This window comes from Mauremys reevesii, linkage group 3, assembly GCF_016161935.1.
Source record: "Mauremys reevesii isolate NIE-2019 linkage group 3, ASM1616193v1, whole genome shotgun sequence".
Classification (NCBI taxonomy): Eukaryota; Metazoa; Chordata; order Testudines; family Geoemydidae; genus Mauremys; species Mauremys reevesii.
In genome coordinates this window covers 74,782,521-74,802,493 of record NC_052625.1, presented here as the reverse complement: position 1 = coordinate 74,802,493, position 19,973 = coordinate 74,782,521, and the positions used below count along the sequence as shown (strand labels likewise).

The 19,973-nt window shown below is 39.9% G+C and overlaps 1 protein-coding gene across 3 annotated transcripts in view; it reads left to right on the top strand.

Moving 5' to 3' along the window:
• The window catches only part of FMN2 (formin 2), a 244,166-nt gene that overhangs the window by 164,852 nt on the left and 59,341 nt on the right, over window positions 1-19,973 (top strand). For all 3 annotated transcript variants that reach the window (XM_039532227.1, XM_039532225.1, XM_039532226.1), the window contains exons 14-15: window positions 150-270; window positions 18,814-18,906. In XM_039532227.1, coding sequence (XP_039388161.1) covers window positions 150-270; window positions 18,814-18,906 — 214 coding nt within the window. The remainder of the gene's footprint in view (window positions 1-149; window positions 271-18,813; window positions 18,907-19,973) is intronic.

Below are 19,973 nucleotides of genomic sequence, written 5' to 3'. Positions count from 1 at the left end.
CATGTTATTGTTCATAAGTAATACTTGTGCTAACTGTCCACTACTTGCTTTAATAAGTACAATTTTAAGAAGTGCTAGTCATTTAAATTTTTAAAATTTATACCTTTGAAAAAAAAGGTAAAGTAAATGTTCATTTATATTTTTGTCAGGATGCTGGAAAAGAGCAATGCATCTTTCCTCTTCCAGAGCCACAGGACCTCTTTCAGGCTTCACAAATGAAATTTGAAGACTTTCAAAAAGACCTTCGCAAACTGAAAAAAGATCTGCGAGGTACTGTAACTAAATCAAACTACAGATATGTCAATAACATATAGCTCTATTTCACTTTTTGTATAATTTCTGGAAACTTGCTGATATGTAAAATATGTTATGAAAGATAGATCTTAACTCCTATGTTTTGCCTTTTTATCCTTGACTTGATTAACTCTACTGGTTGGTGTTTTTATAGCAAGAGATCAGCATATTAAAAATGAATTGCATGTCAGGAAGATGTTCAGGTGCAGTTCTGAGTACGGCTGAGGAGTAAAGATGAAGCAGCATAAACTAGCTGCCCCAAGTAACCTGGAGACAACCCCCGCCCCCAGTTCAGCCATGTGAAGCGAGTTCATACAGTAGCTTTTACAGTTTTCAAATGATTATCTGGTGGATATTGTCTGATCTCAATACCCGAGGATGGAGGCATAGAGATGCTGATTCAGAATGGCTCTTGAAGTTAGGCACAGGTTTAAGTACTTTCATGGATTGGGGCCATAATTCCTCATGTCGCCATGAGAAATTTTCATAAGCTGTTTTCTTTGCATTGACAAAAGCTGAAATATCTTTACATTAAGAGTGAAAATTGCACCATCCATATGGAGTTATTGGGCCTTGTGTGGGGGAATTAAGCAGGGGTTATATGGGGATGGAAATTATATTTCCTCCTCAACCTACCATGGGGGTGTAGCCTGATCCCTCTAGTGCCTTTGCTTCCGCCCCTAAACTGGAATAGTGACTGCTCAGTTTGTTAGGGCTACTGAATCCATGTAGCTACATTTTCCGTGATCTCTCCTGCACACTTCTCTTAGGAATAGCCAATTTGGGACCAGTGTAGGGAGCTCTTCCAGGTCCTACATAGAGGAACCCACTCAAAGCCAATCCACAGTCCTTCACAGCTCTACTGCAGATCTTGAATGGCGCACAATGTCTTATGCTGGCCCTCCACACCATGGAAGAATGTCAACCTAAGTGCAAAAACTAGTGTTAATACAACATTTAAATTACAAGTTCAAGCACTCACAAGTCAGGAAATTCCAACAGTTAAAGTTGCTCTAGCTAAATTAAGCTCACCACCTAGGACACTTTATGCATTATCTGGAATAAAGTAGTGCATTAAGGTTTACAATGGGGCAAAGTTAACCAGGAACAAATGCTATTTTTAAAATATAATTTAACTTTTAACTGAAAAAGAGAGAAAATGAATCTGGCTTCAATTGCCTTTCTTAGAACTATTTATTTAGCTCGTGCTTTATTCAAGCTTTGCTGATTTTCCATTGGACCTTATAAATTCTTTAAACTAGCAAGTTCCTACCTAAACAGCTGAACACTTAGGGCTTGAATCTGCAAGGTGAAGACCATCTCTGACACAGTACTTCTTTCCATTTGACATCAGTGATAGCTGACAAAACTCAATAGGTGTTCAGTACCTAGAAATATCAGACCCTTAACTAGCTGCGTGCATGTGCATTCATGTTTAAGTGCAAGGTTGTAGACTCTCAGTGAAATTCTGACCCCATTGCAGTTAATGGCAAATCTCCTATTGACTTCAGTAGAGTCAGAATTTCACCTTTAATTTATATTTTTTGTAACTGCAAGTCAGAAACGTTCAATCACTCATAACTTTAGTACAACAAAGACTGTTTTCAATTCAAACAAAGGCACCAGTCAATCAGGACTATGTCCAGTTCACTTTTCAAAAATACAGTGTCCCTATTCAAAAAGTATGTTAAAATTTTATTACAATGGGCTTTTTTCCTACCCTCCTAATATTTAAAAAAAAATCACAGAAGAAAAAAATTACCTTTTGAATAGAGACCAGTCATGGGAAACCTCAGTCCAGTGGGTTTATTTCAAAATGAGATTGTAATAAAGGCTTTTAATGGAAACATTTGTAACCATAAGTCTAGCAGCTGATTCCAGCAATTGCTATATTTTCCAATCTAAATATGTAAGTAACACACATGGAGACATGCAGACTTAAATCATCTTTGGTTTTTTTAAATGATTGCTATGTAATGCTAATTCACAGTGAAAAGCTTGGATGCTTGCTTGTATCAAAGGGGTAGGTTTTTTTATTTGCTTCATGGGAAAAAAAACACTTGTGATTTCCATATCTTTATGCTTTTCCCGTTATGCCTGCATGGGTTTTTGTCTGTGTTTAAGTTTATGAATTGTATGCCTTGCGATTTGCAAATATTAGTGAACAAAACCTCTTCCAAGAGTTTAATTAGTCTAAAAGCTTCAATCTACAAGATTTTCAGAAAAGTAAGTTGGGTGCCTACTGCCTTCTTTCTTGGAACAGAGATTTCAGTACAAAATGGTTAAAAAAATAAGGAATTAAAGATATACACAAATTACAGTGGAAACTATACATTATTAAACTCTCAGGCAGTTTATTTCTGCTGTTGTTTAAAACGAATATATGGTGGGGATTAATGTGTTATGTACTAGGCATTTTAATAAACAAGAGACTGAAGAACAGCTAGGTGTTTTATTAATATACCTACTGAGTTTGGCTCCATCAATTGCCCCCAGATTTCTCAGCTCTCCAGGATTCTCAACTTAGCCTTTCTGAGTTCAGTGACATATAGTTTGTTAAGCAACCTGATCTGCTTTTGATCTCTCCTGGCTGTCAGCAGCCCTCCTTCATGCAGTCATGCCAACTAATGACTTCTGTTCTTATGTCATTCCACAAGAGAAATTTTAGCACTTGCCACATGACTTAAATCAACTGACCATGTAAAGAAAGTCAGGCAGCTAGGGTCACAGAAACAATAGAAGATTTTCGATGCAAAGTTTTCTGCATTGTGCATATCTACTATTTTGGATTATCAACGTAATTTTCTAGCTGTAAAAAGGTATTTTTGTTTCCATTACTATGTGGATTTTGAAAGCTGCCTTTTAGGTGAATCAAAGACTTTCACTGGAAGTAAAAGGGAGCAGGGTCTCCATTGATACCTGGCATCTGAGGTGCAGTACTCAGCAGCAGCTACACTAAATTCTAGCCATTAGGATGTTGGTTGGGGGAGAGGAAGGGGAGGAAGAGAATGTAGAATACTGGACTTGGATTCAGGGTAGGGAAGAGAGAAAACACCAAAAAGGCAATAAGTACTACAGTGTTTGTGAAGCACATCTTATGGTGAGTTTAAACCATCTGGAAATGGCTCTTGGAATATGTTGTCATGGGAGCTCTACAATAGTAGATTAGTTCACAAGCATAAAATTCATCAGTCGTAATGCATTGCACAACTTCCACTAAAGTTCCAGTGAAATAGAATTAAAAACACTAGGGGGTTAGACTTATTTTCTTCTTAACTAGTAAAAATTTAAAAGCACCCAACCAAGTATAGTATGAACAGACTGATCTAAAATCTTGAATCTGCCAGAGTTTGTTTGCGTGTCATGATGTGGTAGTACTATTGTCATATTCAATTGACAACCATTGACATTACAAATTAACAAGGTAATTGTGGTGACTTAAACAATATGCTTTTTAGTGCTATTTTGTATGTATTCTGAGTACTTATGATTCACTGAATAATCCTGCCTCTGCAGGGGGATAGACTAGTTTAGCCAATCAGTCTTTCCCATCTCTGAATTATGTGACTGAAAAATGTTTATAAAAATACTTAGCACTTGTGGAGAATGTCATATTTTCAAAGTACTTTCCACACAGGCTTCAGCAACTCTGAGAGGTATACAAATATTCTTGATTTACCACATCTACCACATCTGCTTTTACCTGGAACTATAAGCCTCTGCTCTTGTGTCTGACTTGAACCACGGAGAGCCGAATTCACAATTTGCAAAGCAAGCACCATTCACGAGTGGTAATGAATTAGGTCAAAAGGGCGGCAACTCATATACTCACAGGTTAATGTCCAAAAGCACATCACCCTCATCTGTACTTGAATGTCATTCTCATTCCTGCAGATCCCTATTTGTCCCCATTTTCAGCCCATATCCACCTTCAACTATCCTCCCAACCATTTGCACATGATGCTTGGCATCAGATTAGTGCTGATCAAGGGAGCAGCCAAAAGGGCCACTCAATTATTTGCTACCTCTCTCCCAAACCAGGCTTGAATGTGCTTCTATGCTTGTATTCCCAGTTTTTGGGGAAGTGGAATAGAGTAAATTACATGAGAAATTCCTCAACTCTGAGAGGGCTGGATTCATTGACTCTGCAATACTCCTCTTGCTATCTGTTCTAAAGGTATTGTGTAGCACCATCTCATATTTTTTTAAATAAATTCATCAAGGTCATCATTTTTAGACTCAATATTTAAGTCTTGCAGTCACATAAATTAAAATTTCTACAAATTTTAATTTCTACAAAAGTTTCTACAAATTTAAAAATCATTAAATACCTTTACAGCTTTCTATCTGAGGCAGTGTGATGAGATACACAGCCAGATGTGAAATATTAACATGCTAATTTGCAGAAAAGATGCTTTCTGCCTTTTTATTAGTAAATATTACTTAAAATATACCAACACATCCGTGCTTCAGGTGTCACTCAGTTCCAGTTATTCAGAAGCATATAGAGCATTCTTATATAAATAAATAATAGCTTTTGCTTATAAATCATCAACTCTGCATCAACATACTCCAGCAGCTTGTGCAGCCATCACTGAAGGGGTTAATTACTGAAACTGTGTGGCATGCAGACTCCTAAACCTAAACCAGATGTAAACTAAAGCCAGGCTTTCAGTCAATCTGTGAGTCATGTTTTACTGTCCTTAAAACTCCAAACAAGGAGCTGCCCTTGAAGCCTGAGCAGTTCTTAGTGTAAGTCTTAACAATACCAAAAAAATAAATAAAAGAAAACTGAGAGCTTGTTCTATTTGTGGCAGAGTTTGTCTTTCAGATGATGCCAGTTTCAGTCCCCGTCATTAAATTCTTAGCTGTCCTTAAAGTTACAGATGGTAGTTGTAAATGTTATATGGAGGTGCTGGGAAAACAGTGGTTAAACCTTACATCTCCAGAGTGTCACTTAAACAGAAAGTACACACACTCATCGCATATTTCTTATTCACTGAAACATCTTTTCCAATCCGTATCTCTTCAGACTGTGTAAGTGGCTCTGGATCAATATGGGCTCTTTGATTGTGTTCAGTTTTACTGCACGAACCTCATAGCAAATAAAATCTGCCATGTTAGGATAGATGAACCTGGTCAGGTAAAAGGAGAGTCACCCAAACCTTGAACCAAACATATGCTGTGGTTGAAAAATGTCAGTCAGTCTTTTGTATTAGAGGTTTTGTTCATGGAAGTACCAGGTGAGACAGAGGCATTTCTCATAGTATTAGATACAGCTGGAACCGGGAAGCTTTAGAAATATTACCAAATCTTATCAGATTTTCAGTCCAATTTTCAGACCAGCAAGATATGGCTGAGAGTCTGAAGTATGGATACCTGGATATTTTATGTTCATCCATCACTGTTTCAAAGTGTTCTCATTTGACATATACTGTATTATGCAGGGAGGAAAATAATACATACTATAGTAGACTGACTATTCAGAAATGTGTGAATACTAATCAGAGAGCAATGATGTGTGTGAACTATCATCATGCTTCAGGACATAAGCCAAACACTAACAGTCTAAGTGTTAGAAACTTTTCCCATGAGAAAGTTACTGAATTAGTCCAGTACAAGATTTATACACAGTCCTCTGAAGCACATGGTGCTGGTCATTCTTGGAGACAAGATACCGGATTATGTGGACTATTGGTCTTATCCAGTGTGGCATTTCCTATGTCCATATGCTAATGATAGGTATTTTTTTATTTAAGATTTTAAACTTCTTAGAAGAAAGTACGAGGGCAGTACAATGCTAATGAGTAGTATAGACTGCAGGGTTCTGAAATCTATTGTCTTACAAAGCTGTGTACAATAGAGTTATTTACTATTTACTACCTTCTATTCATATTTGGAAAACAGAGATGGAAAGAGTAGCTTGACAGCTGAGAAGGTATTTCAGTTTATAACTTCATTCAGACTTTGGCTTCTTTTGAAATGGCCAACAAAATTGTCAGCTGTGGTGATCGTGTTCACTTTGCCTGTACCAGCAAATCTGACATTTTTGCAGTTTCAGGTAAGTCCCCTACTTTTGCTGTTTTCTCCCTGCAATCCAGTCATTTGCTTTCATGTTTAGGGACTTGCAAAGTTATGCAAGTAACAAGTTTCAGAGTGGTAGCTGTGTTAGTCTGTATCAGTAAAAAGAACAAGGAGTATTTGTGGCACCTTAACCACAAGTGCTCCTCATTCTTTTTGCAACTAACAAGGAAACCCCCGAATAGCAGTTAATTTGCGGTGAACATACAATTGAGGATATCAGACATGAGTCCTTTTTTAAAAAAGGAGTAGAGATGGGGCCAATTATTTAAGGTGGTAAATTAGTACAGTTTGGATCAGAGGCCTGATAGGAGGGAGAGGATGCTAAAGTTTTTGTTTCATATTCAAACTTCTGGATACTTACTTCAACTGAACCTCCTTGAGCTTTACCAACTGGTAGACCCAGTCCCTGGATATTGTTAATAAAAGAACCTAGCTAAATATTAAGAGAAATGTCTTTAAACTAGGGCTGTCAAGTGATTAAAATAATTAATCATGATTAATCACACGATTAAAAAAATCTCTATTAATCACACGATTAATTACACTGTTAAACAATAATAGAATATCATTTATTTAAATATTTTGGATGTTTTCTACATTTTCAAATATATCGATTTCAATTACAACACAAAATACAGTGTACAGTGCTCACTTAATATTTATTTTTATTCAAAATATTTCCGCTATAAAAAACAAAAGAAATAATTTTCAATTCACCTAATACAAGTACTGTAGTGCAATCTCTATCATGAAAGTTGAACTTACAAATGTATAATTATTTATAAAAAGTAACTGCGTTAAAAAATAAAACAATGTAAAACTTTAGAGCCTACAAGTCCACTCAGTCCTACGTTCAGCCAATCACTCAGACAAACAAGTTTGGTTACAATTTGCAGGAGGCAATGCTGCCCACTTCCTGTTTACAATGTCACCTGAAAGTGAGAACAGGCATTCACGACATATTACATGCCAGATGTGCTAAAGATTCATATGTCCCTTTGTGATGTTCTCCTCCGGTATTATCTGGACCAGTGATCTGCTACATCACTCCAATCCTTGACTCTAGGAGCCAGCCTTACCCCGCTCTGCTGTGAGAACTCCCATTCCTGGACTGTTCATGCACAGCCTCTGGCATGTAAGCTGCTCCCAGATACTTGTAACTGAATGACAGTAGCCAATATCTCCAGTCCCTGACACAACCCTAAGAACCTCCGTCTTGCAGTGTCCAGTTATGCCTGCTGGACGCTGCAAGCTTACATGATTTCATCAATTTAACGAAGAAATTGATATGTACCAGGTTTGTTATCCCAAGGGAAGCCTCTGACACGCTTCAAACCAATCACACTGCTTCAGAAAGAATAAACAAACAGATTTATTAACTATAAAGATAGATGTTAAGTGATTATAAGGCAAAGCACAACAAGTCATATTTGGTCAAATAAAATAAAAGCAAAACACATTCTAAGCTGATCTTAACATTATCATTGTCCTTACAAATTTAGCTGCTTCTCACCACAGGGTGGCTGGTTGCTCTTCAGCCAGGCTCTCCCCTTTGACCAGTGCTTCAGTTGCTTTGTGTGGTGTCTGTAGGTGTAGATGGAAGAGAGAGCAAGAACATGGCTATTGTCTCTTCCTTTTATCATTTCATTTCCTCCCTCTTGTCTTTGTCCCCTCCTTCAGAGACAGGTGAGCATTACTGAGTCTCTCCAAACAAGGATGAGCAATTCCCCTGGTGTGGCCTCATGCAGGTGAGTCATTGCATTGCAGCTCCTTTGCTGGACAATGGCTGTTGGTGGGTTGTTTGACACCCCACCCAGGCATTGGTTACTTTCCTTGCTGTTGCCTCTGGGGAGCTAATATCTGGCTGATTCTCCCAACTTACAGCATATTTTAGTGACAACCACACTACACAAGTCTCATAACTTCATATGAATTAATGATATACATATATGGATAGAGAAATGACTTTCAGCAGATCATAACTTTTCTCCTGATAGCTTACAAGGCATGTTTTATATGCAAGATCACGAATATATGAAAATGAGGAATATGGGGGTTACAGTATGCTCCCCCAAGGATAGAATGTCACACCCTTCGTGCTTCAACCAGCATTCCAGAGGACATGCGTCCATGCTGATGATGAGTTCTGCTTGATAATGATCCAAAGCAGAGCAGACCAACGCATGTTCATTTTCATCATCTGAGTCAGATGCCACCAGCAGAAGGTTGATTTTCTTTTTTGGTGGTTTGGGTTCTGTAGTTTTTGCATCAGAGTGTTGCTCTTTTAAGACTTCTGGAGGCATGCTCCACACCTTGTCCCTCTCAGATTTTGGACGGCACTTCAGATTCTTAAACCTTGGGTCAAGTGCTGTACCTATTTTTTAGAAATTTCACATTGTTACCTTCTTTGCATTTTGTCAAATCTGGGGGAGTTGCATTGTATGTAAGAGAGCAGTATGACTGCTCAGAGCTCTGATATGAAACTGCAGAAAAACCTGAGAGTCTCTGGATTAAGTTTAGAAGTGTGAGCAACAAGGGTGATGTCGTGGTGGGAGTCTGCTATAGATCACCAGACCAAGGGGATGAGGTGGACAAGGCTTTCTCCCGACAACTAGCAGAAGTAACTAGATCGCAGGCCCTGGTTCTCATGGGAGACTTTAATCACCCTGATATCTGCTGGGAGAGCAATACAGCGGTGCACAGACAATCCAGGAAGTTTTTGGAAAGTGTAGGGGACAATTTCCTGGTCCAAGTGCTGGAGGAACCAACTAGGGGCAGAGCTCTTCTTGACCTGCTGCTCACAAACAGAGAAGAGTTAGTAGGGGAAGCAAAAGTGGATGGGAACCTGGGAGGCAGTGACCATGAGATGGTTGAGTTCAGGATCCTGACACAAGGAAAAAAGGAGAGCAGCAGAATACAGACTCTGGACTTCAGAAAAGCAGACTTTGACTCCCTCAGGGAGCTGATGGGCAGGATCCCCTGGGAAAATAACATGAGGGGGGAAAGGAGTCCAGGATTGCTGGCTGTATTTTAAAGAATCCTTATTGAGGTTGCAGGAAAAAAACATCCCAATGTGTAGGAAGAGTAGTAAATATGGCAGGCGACCAGCTTGGCTTAACAGTGTAATCCTTGCTGATCCTAAACACAAAAAAGAAGCTTACAAGAAGTGGAAGCTTGGACAAATGACCAGGGAGGCATATAAAAATATTGCTCAGTCATGCAGGACTGAAATCAGGAAGGCCAAATCACACTTGGAGTTGCAGCTAGCAAGAGATGTTAAGAGTAACAAGAAGGGTTTCTTCAGGTATGTTAGCAACAAGAAGAAAGTCAAGGAAAGTGTGGGCCCCTTACTGAATGAGGGAGGCAACCTAGTGACAGAGGATGTGGAAAAAGCTAATGTACTCAATGCTTTTTTTGCCTCTGTCTTCACAAACAAGGTCAGCTCCCAGACTGCTGCACTGGGCAACGCAGTATGGGGAGAAGGTGACCAGCTGTTTGTGGAGAAAGAAGTGGTTTGGGACTATTTAGAAAAACTGGACGAGCACAAGTCCATGGGGCCGGATGCGCTGCATCCGAGGGTGCTAAAGGAGTTGGCAGATGTGATTGCAGAGCCGTTGGCCATTATCTTTGAAAACTCATGGCAAACAGGAGAGGTCCCAGATGTCTGGAAAAAGGCTAATGTAGTGCCCATCTTTTAAAAAGGGAAGGAGGAGGATCTGGGGAACCACAGGCCAGTCAGCCTCACCTCAGTCCCTGGAAAAATCATGGAGCAGGTCCTCAAGGAATCAATTCTGAAGCACTTAAAGGAGAAGAAAGTGATCAGGAACAGTCAGCATGGATTCACCAAGGGCAAGTCATGCCTGACTAATGTAATTGCCTTCTATGAGGCGATAACTGGCTCTGTGGATGAGGGGAAAGCAGTGGATGTGTTATTCCTTGACTTTAGCAAAGCTTTTGACACAGTCTCCCACAGTATTCTTGCTAGCAAGTTAAAGACGTATGGGCTGGATGATTGGACTATAAGGTGGATAGAAAGCTGGCTAGATCATCAGACTCAATGGGTAGTGATCAATGGCTCCATGTCTAGTTGGCAGCTGGTTTCAAGTGGAGTGCCCCAAGGGTCGGTCCTGGGGCCAGTTTTGTTCAATATCTTCATTAATGATCTGGAGGATGGGGTGGACTGCACTCTCAGCAAGTTTGCAGATGACACTAAACTTGGAGGAGTGGTAGATACGCTGGAGGGTAGAGATAGGATACAGAGGGACCTTGACAAATTAGAGGACTGGGCCAAAAGAAACCTGATGAGGTTCAACAAGGACAAGTGCAGAGTCCTGCACTTAGGATGGAAGAATCCCATGCACTGTTACAGACTAGGGACCGAATGGCTAGGAAGCAGTTATGCAGAAAAGGACCTAGGGGTTACAGTGGACGAGAAGCTGGATATGAGTCAACAGTGTGCCCTTGTTTCCAAGAAGGCTAACGGCATTTTGGGCTGTATAAGTAGAGGCATTGCCAGCAGATCGAGGGATGTGATCATTCCCCTCTATTCACCATTGGCAAGGCCTCATCTGGAGTACTGTGTCAAGTTTTGGGCCCCACACTACAAGAAGGATGTGGAAAAATTGGAAAGAGTCCAGCGGAAGGCAACAAAAATGATTAGGGGGCTGGAGCACATGACTTATGAGGAGAGGCTGAGGGAACTGGGATTGTTTAGTCTGCAGAAGAGAAGGATGAGAGGGGATTTGATAGCTGCTTTCAACTACCTGAAAGGGGGTTCCGAAGAGGATGGGTCTAGCCTGTTCTCAGTGGTACCCGATGACAGAACAAGGAGTAATGGTCTCAAGCTGCAGTGGGGGAGGTTTAGGTTGGATATTAGGAAAAACTTTTTCACTCAGAGAGTGGTGAAGCACTGGAATGGGTTACCTAGGGAGGTGGTGGAATCTCCTTCCTTAGAGGTTTTTAAGGTCAGGCTTGACAAAGCCCTGGCTGGGATGATTTAGTTGGGAATTGGTCCTGCTTTGAGCAGGGGTTGGACTAGATGACCTCCTGAGGTCCCTTCCAACCCTGATATTCTATGATTCTAAACAAAAATGGTTGTCTTAACGATTAGCTGAACAAGAAGTAGGACTGAGTGGACTTGTAGGCTCTAAAGTTTTACATTGTTTTGTTTTGAGTGCAGTTATGTTACAACAAAAAATCTAAATTTGTAAGTTACACTTCCACGATAAAACGATTGCACTACAATACTTCTAGGGGGTCACTTAAAAATATGTATTATTTTATTTAACATTTTTACAGTGCAGATATTTGTAATACAATAATATAAAGTGAGCACTGTACACGTTGCATTCTACATTGTAATTGAAATCAATATATTTGAAAATGTAGAAAAACATCCAAAATATTAAATAAATTTCAATTGGTATTCTATTGTTTAACAGTGCGATCAATTGCGATTTAATTTTTTAAATTGTGATTACTTTTTTTGAGTTAATTGCATGAGTTAACTGTGATCAACAGCCCTACTTTAAACATTATCATGTTAAGTTAAATCAGATAGATGTTACAAAGTATGTAACAGACTGAGCAGGCATTCTTGTGTCACTTATTCTACACAATTTCACCCACTTTCTCTTACACTGCTAAGTAAAGGAACATTCAAAAAAGGCATATATGGGCAGTGTCTTATTCATTCAGTAAGAAATATGGAGAGGCAGGAGTACTGCCTGTATCTTTTGTGCTCCTGTCATCTTTGCTTCCCTTAGTCATGCTGTGGAGTAATAACAGCTCAGCAGGACAGAGGTTTTTAGACTCCAGTGAAACATTATAGAATATGATATACAAGTACTACATCTAACAGTTCTGTTTAGAGAGATTATGATCCTAAATAGTAGTTTGTTGATCTGGGGGACTGAAGACTACCAAACCTAAAAACATGTTACGCCTGTTCTATAGAAAATAATGAATCACTAGTTAATTTTAGACACTGACGCATTTTAGACCGGTAGGTGATGATACTGCCATTAGTAAGGCAGTGGTATCAGCATGACTCCCACTGTTTCTAAACATTGTGATGCTGCATTTGGGGACTTTATTTTCAGCACCCCTATACCTAATCAGACAAAGTAAGATGTGTTTTTCTTCCTTTTCTGTATTTTTCCATTGTCTTTGAAGGATCTACACATGGTTGGCAATTTTTGCCAGGAATGGGGTGAATGCTTGTCAAAAATGAGAACATTTGCCTCAACCATCACCCATTTTATAACTGAATTTGAACCAAGCTTCCCCTTTCGTGGTTCTGATACTATTAGATGAAGGCCTCCATAATCCAGAACCTGACTCATTACACAAGGTTGTTCTGTTCCATTATCAGTGTGAGTAGAGGCCATTTTTGGTAACACACATTGTAAGCAAAAGTACTAGTTATGCACCATGCTGAATAGTAGGAAGTCTCTAGCTCACTGTACACCTGCTCCCTTAGTCACAAGACCACAGATTTAAAAAAACAAAAACAACACAAAGTTGTGGGTGGGTATCAGGCATGTGGACATAGATTTCAGCACAATTCTCTTAATGCCAGGTGCTTCTTTATTTAAGTTCCTTTCTTAGTTTAGCATTCTTTTCTCTTAGATTCTATGTCTGACACTAGGAATGAGTTACTTTGGGGGAGTGTGGCAGCAGTCTGATGCAGAATTAGCATCTCGGGAACTCCCTTTCCTGCCACTCAGTTCTTCCTTGTATTTAGATGCATGCTACACAGGGACACTATAAGATCAAGCCCTAAGAGTATTTTCATTATCATTTTCTAGTCTGGATCAAAACAGGAGGTACAAGGATAGTGAAAGTGTTTATTCCTGAAGTTTATCAACTGTGGGAAATTCCCAGAATCTCATTAATTCTCCAGGCTTGCAGTTTGGTTTTCCCACCCAAGAGGGTTCTGCTGCTTGTCTGAATCAAACCTGAACTCTGAATCTTTTTAGGATAACTAATGTCAAAGTTTAGTCCTTTCACATAAAACAACAGATTCTAGATACGGGTTTTGTTTTGTTTTTAAGATTCACAAGGCATAGGAGATGTTGCAGGACTCAAAATAGTTCTGTGAAGAAAGAAAGATTACGTATTTCATTCTGACAATATTACATCTGTTTTTCTTTTCCAAAGCAAAGTGAATATGAAAAGATAGTGTATCTGCGCATTTCCTTAAAGACTTTGAAGGGGAACTGCCATAGGCTATTGGCATGGGTATAGCGTACAATCTCTGAGGGGCACTTACCGTTAGAGGAGCCACACTTATCTTCTCTTAAATTGACTGAGATATCAGGAGGTCATCCTGAGTTGCAGCTAATGAATTAAAAGAATAAAATGTTTGACCTTTCAAAATGTTGAGAATGATGAGTAATCCATAGCCTGGGAGAGAGACAGAACTCATGTGATGTTACCTAGGCTGTTATGGCAATTTGTGGCAGAGTGCAAGATCTTTCAGCTGGTCATCCTATATTTCTGGATTGGCTCACTTTGGAAAATCTCCATTGCCCCATGGTACTGTTTGAGTGCTTGGGATCAAACTCCTTTTTGACTAATTGTGTTTTGTAGTTTTCAGTTTACCTCCCTAAAAGATCCCTCTTCAGTTTTCTTCTATCTAAGTTAGATAAGGTCTTCACTTCCTGTCCTAAAGTCTTGTGTGGTGTTAGGCAGTGTCATTGAACACCTCTCATATTCCACTCCGAGATGATCACATAAATTAGTTTGTGAAGCATTTTGAGAAGCTTTGTGGTGAACAGTCTTCTATTAAATGTATGAGACCATTTCTGAAAAGGCTTCATGTGCAGTACAATTGTTGACTTTTTGTGAGGTACAAAGTTCACATTCTTGCCTCAAAGACACTGCAAAAGTGGGAGTAAAGGAAGAGAATTGCAGCATTTGCATTGCAGCGCTTTCACTAGCCATGGAATTGGCCTAATATAACACTTATTCACTAAATAAATTAGCAGATTCTCCAAACCTTAGGAAATCATCACATCCGGTAGTAATTCCATTCTGGTATTTGACTTAGCATGTGTACATGTTTCATAAGCCTGCCCACGAGTGAGTGGATATGTAACATTTGTTTTCAAACAAGTTGCTTCACAAGCAATGAAGCCCTGTTTAACTTTTTTTAATGGAATAGGGCTACTCATGTTTTAATAAGTCTGTTCGCATTTCTATTTTCAATTATGCTTTAAAACAAATAAAAGAATCAGAAAAATTACAATTGTCAATGTCCCACTAACTTTATGCCATTTGTGTGGATTGCCACTGAATAATTTGATTTGATTTTCATTTCTCTGTGTACTTTTAATCAGTAGTATTTTTTACAGTTGTGGAAAATGATAAAAGAAATGCCCACAAGGTGTGTTTTTGGGCTTCATGTTCAATTAATTAACCTTTGATAGATCTTAATTTGTTGCCGGGCATCTGGATTCCATTGTTATTCAGGGTGATTACCACTTAGAGCCTTGTTAAATTTTAATTACATTATCTAGATCTCCAGGGATTTTTCCTAACATCATTTTCTTTTGCACTGTGTATGACAGCAGTGTGGTTTAGGTCTCCAATGATTGTTTCTGACACATGAGTTTTTGGATCTCTAAAACAGATTGCTGTTCTCTAGGGGTTTAGAGTGATGACAGTTTAAATATTCATTTTATATTGGATAATCACAGTATGGTAGTAAATCTCTTTATCATAGAAGTACCTTTTAGAAACAATAGCAGAACTGCTCTGTTGTAGATAAGATAACACAAATAATCCTATTTAATTTAAAGGTACTATTTAGGGTGAATTGTAATATTTTTGTAACATTTATATGTTTGGGGGTTTTATGCCGATTTGATTTTAGGCAGAAGCAGTACTTCTGCATTAAAAGATCAGGTAGATTTTGACCACCAAAGAGGACTTTCTCCCCCTTTTATAGAACTCAGGGTACGTCCATACTACCCGTCCGGATCGGCGGGTAGCAATCGACTTCTCGGAGTTCGATATATCGCGTCTCATCTAGAAGCGATATATCGAATTCTGAACGCGCTCCCGTCGACTCCGGAACTCCACCTCCATGAACAGCGGTGGCGGAGTCGACGGGGGAGCCGCGGACTTCGATCCCGCGCCGTGAGGACGGGTAAGTAACTCGAACTAAGTTATTCGCGTAGCTGAACTTGCGTACCTTAGTTCGAACTCCCCCCCCCCCAGTGTAGACCAGGCCTTAGAGATACAAGTGGTCTGAACGAAGTGTGAAGTCTGGCATTGCCCAAGAGTTGAGTTCTGTTGATTCATTGCAGTGTTGTTGTAGTCGTGTTGGTCCCAGGATATTATAGAGACAAGGTGGGGGTAAGGTAAGATCTTTTATTGGCTCAACTTCTGTTGGTGAGAGAGACAAGCTTTTGAGCTGCACAGAGCTGAAGAAGAGCTCTGTGGAGGTCGAAACGTCTCTCTCTCTCTCTCACCAATAGCAGTTGGTCCAATAAAAGATCTTACCTCACCCACCTTGTCTTTCTATTGGTTCATGACATTTTAAAGCTAGGGCAGTTTGTTTGAACCCATTTGTGTCAGATCCTGGTGATCATCTTTTCCTGGCTCCCACTAGGATTGCTGTGAAGGGAATCGAAGCCTCTGTGTTGTGGATCCCCTGGGGTACGTTGAGCTTCTGGAGCTGAACAGAGTCCAGCTACTGCCCCAAACTAAGAACCCCACAGTACACTCTCAGTCCACAGACTTTCCAACTGGCACTGCCCTCCTAGTGTTGGAACCTGTTGTCCAGCCTCCTAGATGCCTTGGGTGCAGCACTGACCCTTCAGATGCCCCAGGACTTGAAACGCCCATCTCCCAGAACTCCACTCTAAAGGTGTGAAGCTTCTGGTTTGCAGTTTAACTCTCTCAGGAGCGTGTGGTTCTTGTGAAGCACAAACACGTATACCTTTTGTATAATCTTTCAACTTTATGCTCTTTTTATATTTAATCATGTAAAGAACAAGAGAGCACATATATCACACAAAACACTACACAATCCTAAACGTGATGTCCCTCACTAGCTCACCCTTCCCTTGGGAGTTCTTGGGGAATCGTCTGTGTTCCATGGCAGGGTACTCTGCCCCTGCAGCAACTGCCCTCATATTAATCAGCTGAAAAATGGCTCTCTCCTACCCAGTTCCCCCCAAGTGAATCCCTTTATAAACTCTTGCTTGGGATCACCTTATTTTCTGACTTTTTGGTAATTTTCCATTACTTTCAAACTCCCCTCACTGCACACACAAGGTACAAGTGTCTTCTCCCAACTAGAACAAACCTATTGTCCGAATGTGTTTTACTTCAAATACACTGTTGCTGAGTACTGATCCCTTACCATTGTCTCTGGCCTGGTAGAGACATGATGCCACACTGCTAATTTAGGGTGGATCCACATATACATAGGCTTTCCATGACACAATAATTTCATCCACAATTCAGAAGTGGTACAGACAGAGCCCTTAGGGTGTCACATTAAAGCTAGTGCCATTTGTTTGAATATCAGGGTTGGAAGGGACCTCGGGAGGTCATCTAGTCCAACCCGCTGCTCAAAGCAGGACCAATCCCCAGTGTTTGCCCAGATCCCTAAATGGCCCCCTGAAAATATCATAGATACTGAAGGATTGAACTTACAACCCTTGGTTTAGCAGGCCAATGCTCAAACCACTGAGCGATCACTCCCTCCATCACATGACCTCACCATGAGAGCCAGCCTATTTTAAGATTTGACCTTGTCAATTTCCAGGTTCTATCACAGTCGTCATTCTACTGGCAGTATAATAATGACTGCATTTGTAATTTTCACTCCATGCATCTGAAGTGGGTTTTTTACCCATGAAAGCGTATGCCCAAATAAATCTGTTAAGTCTTTAAGGTGCCATTGGAATCCTTGCTATTCTAGTGGCAGACACTCCCTTATGCACAAACACATTGCCAAAACTCATCTATATCATCCTCACCCAAAGCAATTTTGTATTCAACAACAAACACTTTGTCCAAACCATGGGCAAACTGCCCAGGGTACTAAGATGGCTCCCCAATATGCCTACTTCTTCATGGGCCACTTAAAGGAAGAATTTCTGGGAAAGTGTACCACAAAACCAATGATGTATACCAGCAGTATCTATGATATTTTCATCTTCTGGGCAGATGACCTACTTTCCATGATAGATTTCCACAACTTCAGCCACTACCACCTATCCATCATATTCATTCTAGAACACTCCCACACCAGCATCAGCTTCTAGGACACCACAATCTGCTTCAACAATGAAACCCTGCAGACAACTATAAACAAGAAACCCACAGATTACATTTTACCTCCACAGATCCAGTAACCTCCATGTATATAGATATTTTGCAGTGCTGTGCAGTTAAGGTCATATCCCTGGCTTCTATCTGGAAATATTTGTATATTGAAGCTTCTTTGTCCGTTGTTGACTTCCTGACTTGCATAGGATTTAGCATTGAGGAGCTAATTACAGACTCAAGCCCAAGGTAGAGCAAGCGTTGTGTACTGCAGCTTGCAGTCACTGAAGGGTGGACTCAGGAAGCTGGAGGAAGACATCATACACACAAGAGTCTTCTTTCTGCTGCTTCCTTTACTGTTCTACCAGCAGGAAACAAGTGAAGGCATCTCATATGTGAAGGAGGGGTTGAGATAATGCATGATGAGGGAGTAGAGGACTGGGACAAGAAGGAGAATATATTTTGGAAGTAGGAGGAGACCGTAAGAGGCTAGAGGAGAGGGAGAACTACAGTGGGAGTAAATGATGTGTAGAAAGAAGTAAGACAAGGAAAGAGAAGACCACGAGAAAAGGAAATTTAAAAAAAAAGAGAAAATGGGACCTTAAAATAGAGTGAGGAGAAGGGGAGCTGAACATAGAAACAGAAAGAGTAGTGCAAGAAATAAGGGTAGGATTTTGATCCAGGGAAATATAATTTAATAAATAAGATATGGAGCTCACCCTGCTGGAACATGCTGTAAAATACAGCATATGTAACAGTATATTTACAAAGAGGTGAATACAACCCCCTCCCCTTCCTCATTATCCCTTGCTGTTCAAATAATAAATGTTCCAAATGTTTCCCCACAAAAATCTGGTCACTCCCTGGGAGTCAGAGGGTAGCAGGAAGGATGGTCTCTGACACCTATAAACCCACCACTTACTTTGGGCACCAGTTGTTCATTTATTCAGAAACATTTGATCAGGAACAAAATTACTCTCCAGGAAGTTTTTATTGTAGTGTTTGCATTTGAAGCAGTATGTTCCTAAGGATCATATCCTAGCAAGTTTTGCTGGCTATAAATTTATAAAAGCTAATGTATTTTTACTACAGTATTTGTATCTATGTCATTATGTGTCACCATAAAGTAATCTGTTATTTCAATTTCAGCGTGTGAGACACAAGCGGGGAAAGTTTATCAGGTATCACTAGAAGAGCACATCCAGCCTTTCAAAGACAGCATGGAGCAATTCATTAATCAAGGTAAATAATGAAACGTCATTGAACCTTTTCAAGACATTTCAAAGGAAAGTTATAGGAACAATGTTTATACACTGGGAGTAAAGAGACAGTTTATTTTGGCATCATAGAAAGATGTGGGTTAGTTTAATCAAATGCCACACAGTTCTAAAAGATTTGTGGGACGACTCTGCTGTACTGTCAGTGAGTCACCCTCTTGAGTGGCAGCAAAGACAGATGCTATTGGCTCAAGAGTGTGAACTCATCATGAGTTCGCAACTCTAGTAATATTTTTGTTCCTTGAAAAAATTTTTAAAGCTGGACTCATCTCCAAAGCAGTGACGGTTGTGTATGTGCCAAAAATACAGTGTCTGCAGAGTAAAGGTCTCGTTTCAGCTCCTCAGATTGTAAAATCTGTGTCTAATTTTTTAAGCAAACACAAAAGGCAAATCCAAATGAACTCCTCAGGACAGGCTTGTGGAAAATGCTGTGGGGGCGGTGGTGGTGGTGGTAAATTTAAATGTATCTATGCTGATCTTGTCTGAACACTAGGAGGGAAGCACCTCCACTCCAACGTTCTGTAACCATACAACATAATAGAAGACAAAAATATTGCCTCGTGATTGGATAAACAATCATGTGAGAAGTGAGAGTTTCTACTGCTTATCCCTTCTAGAGGTCAATAGTGCTGAAGTCTAGAACTGTGTTACCTAATCGTCACAAATGGAAATTATCATTGATGGATTGTATTAGAGTTCAATGCCCATTATTTATTTATTTCTGGTGAGCTAGTCAGGTATTAAATTCACATTTTTGTTTCCTAACTGGATCATCAAAGGTAAATAGCATTTTCAAGGTAGTCTTATGGTGACGTTCAGCATGTGTGCACCAATTCCTTCACGTGACTTCACATGTCATTGAACAGACTTATTTAGATTGATGGCCATAGCCAAAACACCACATGACCAAGCAAATACAAATCAACAGATCCTGAAATTACAAAGGTCAGTCCCCAAATCCTTGCCAAACAGGTCTTTAGCTGTGTCCTGAAACAATTGGTAAGATGTGCTTTGGAATCAAAGAGGCCTACA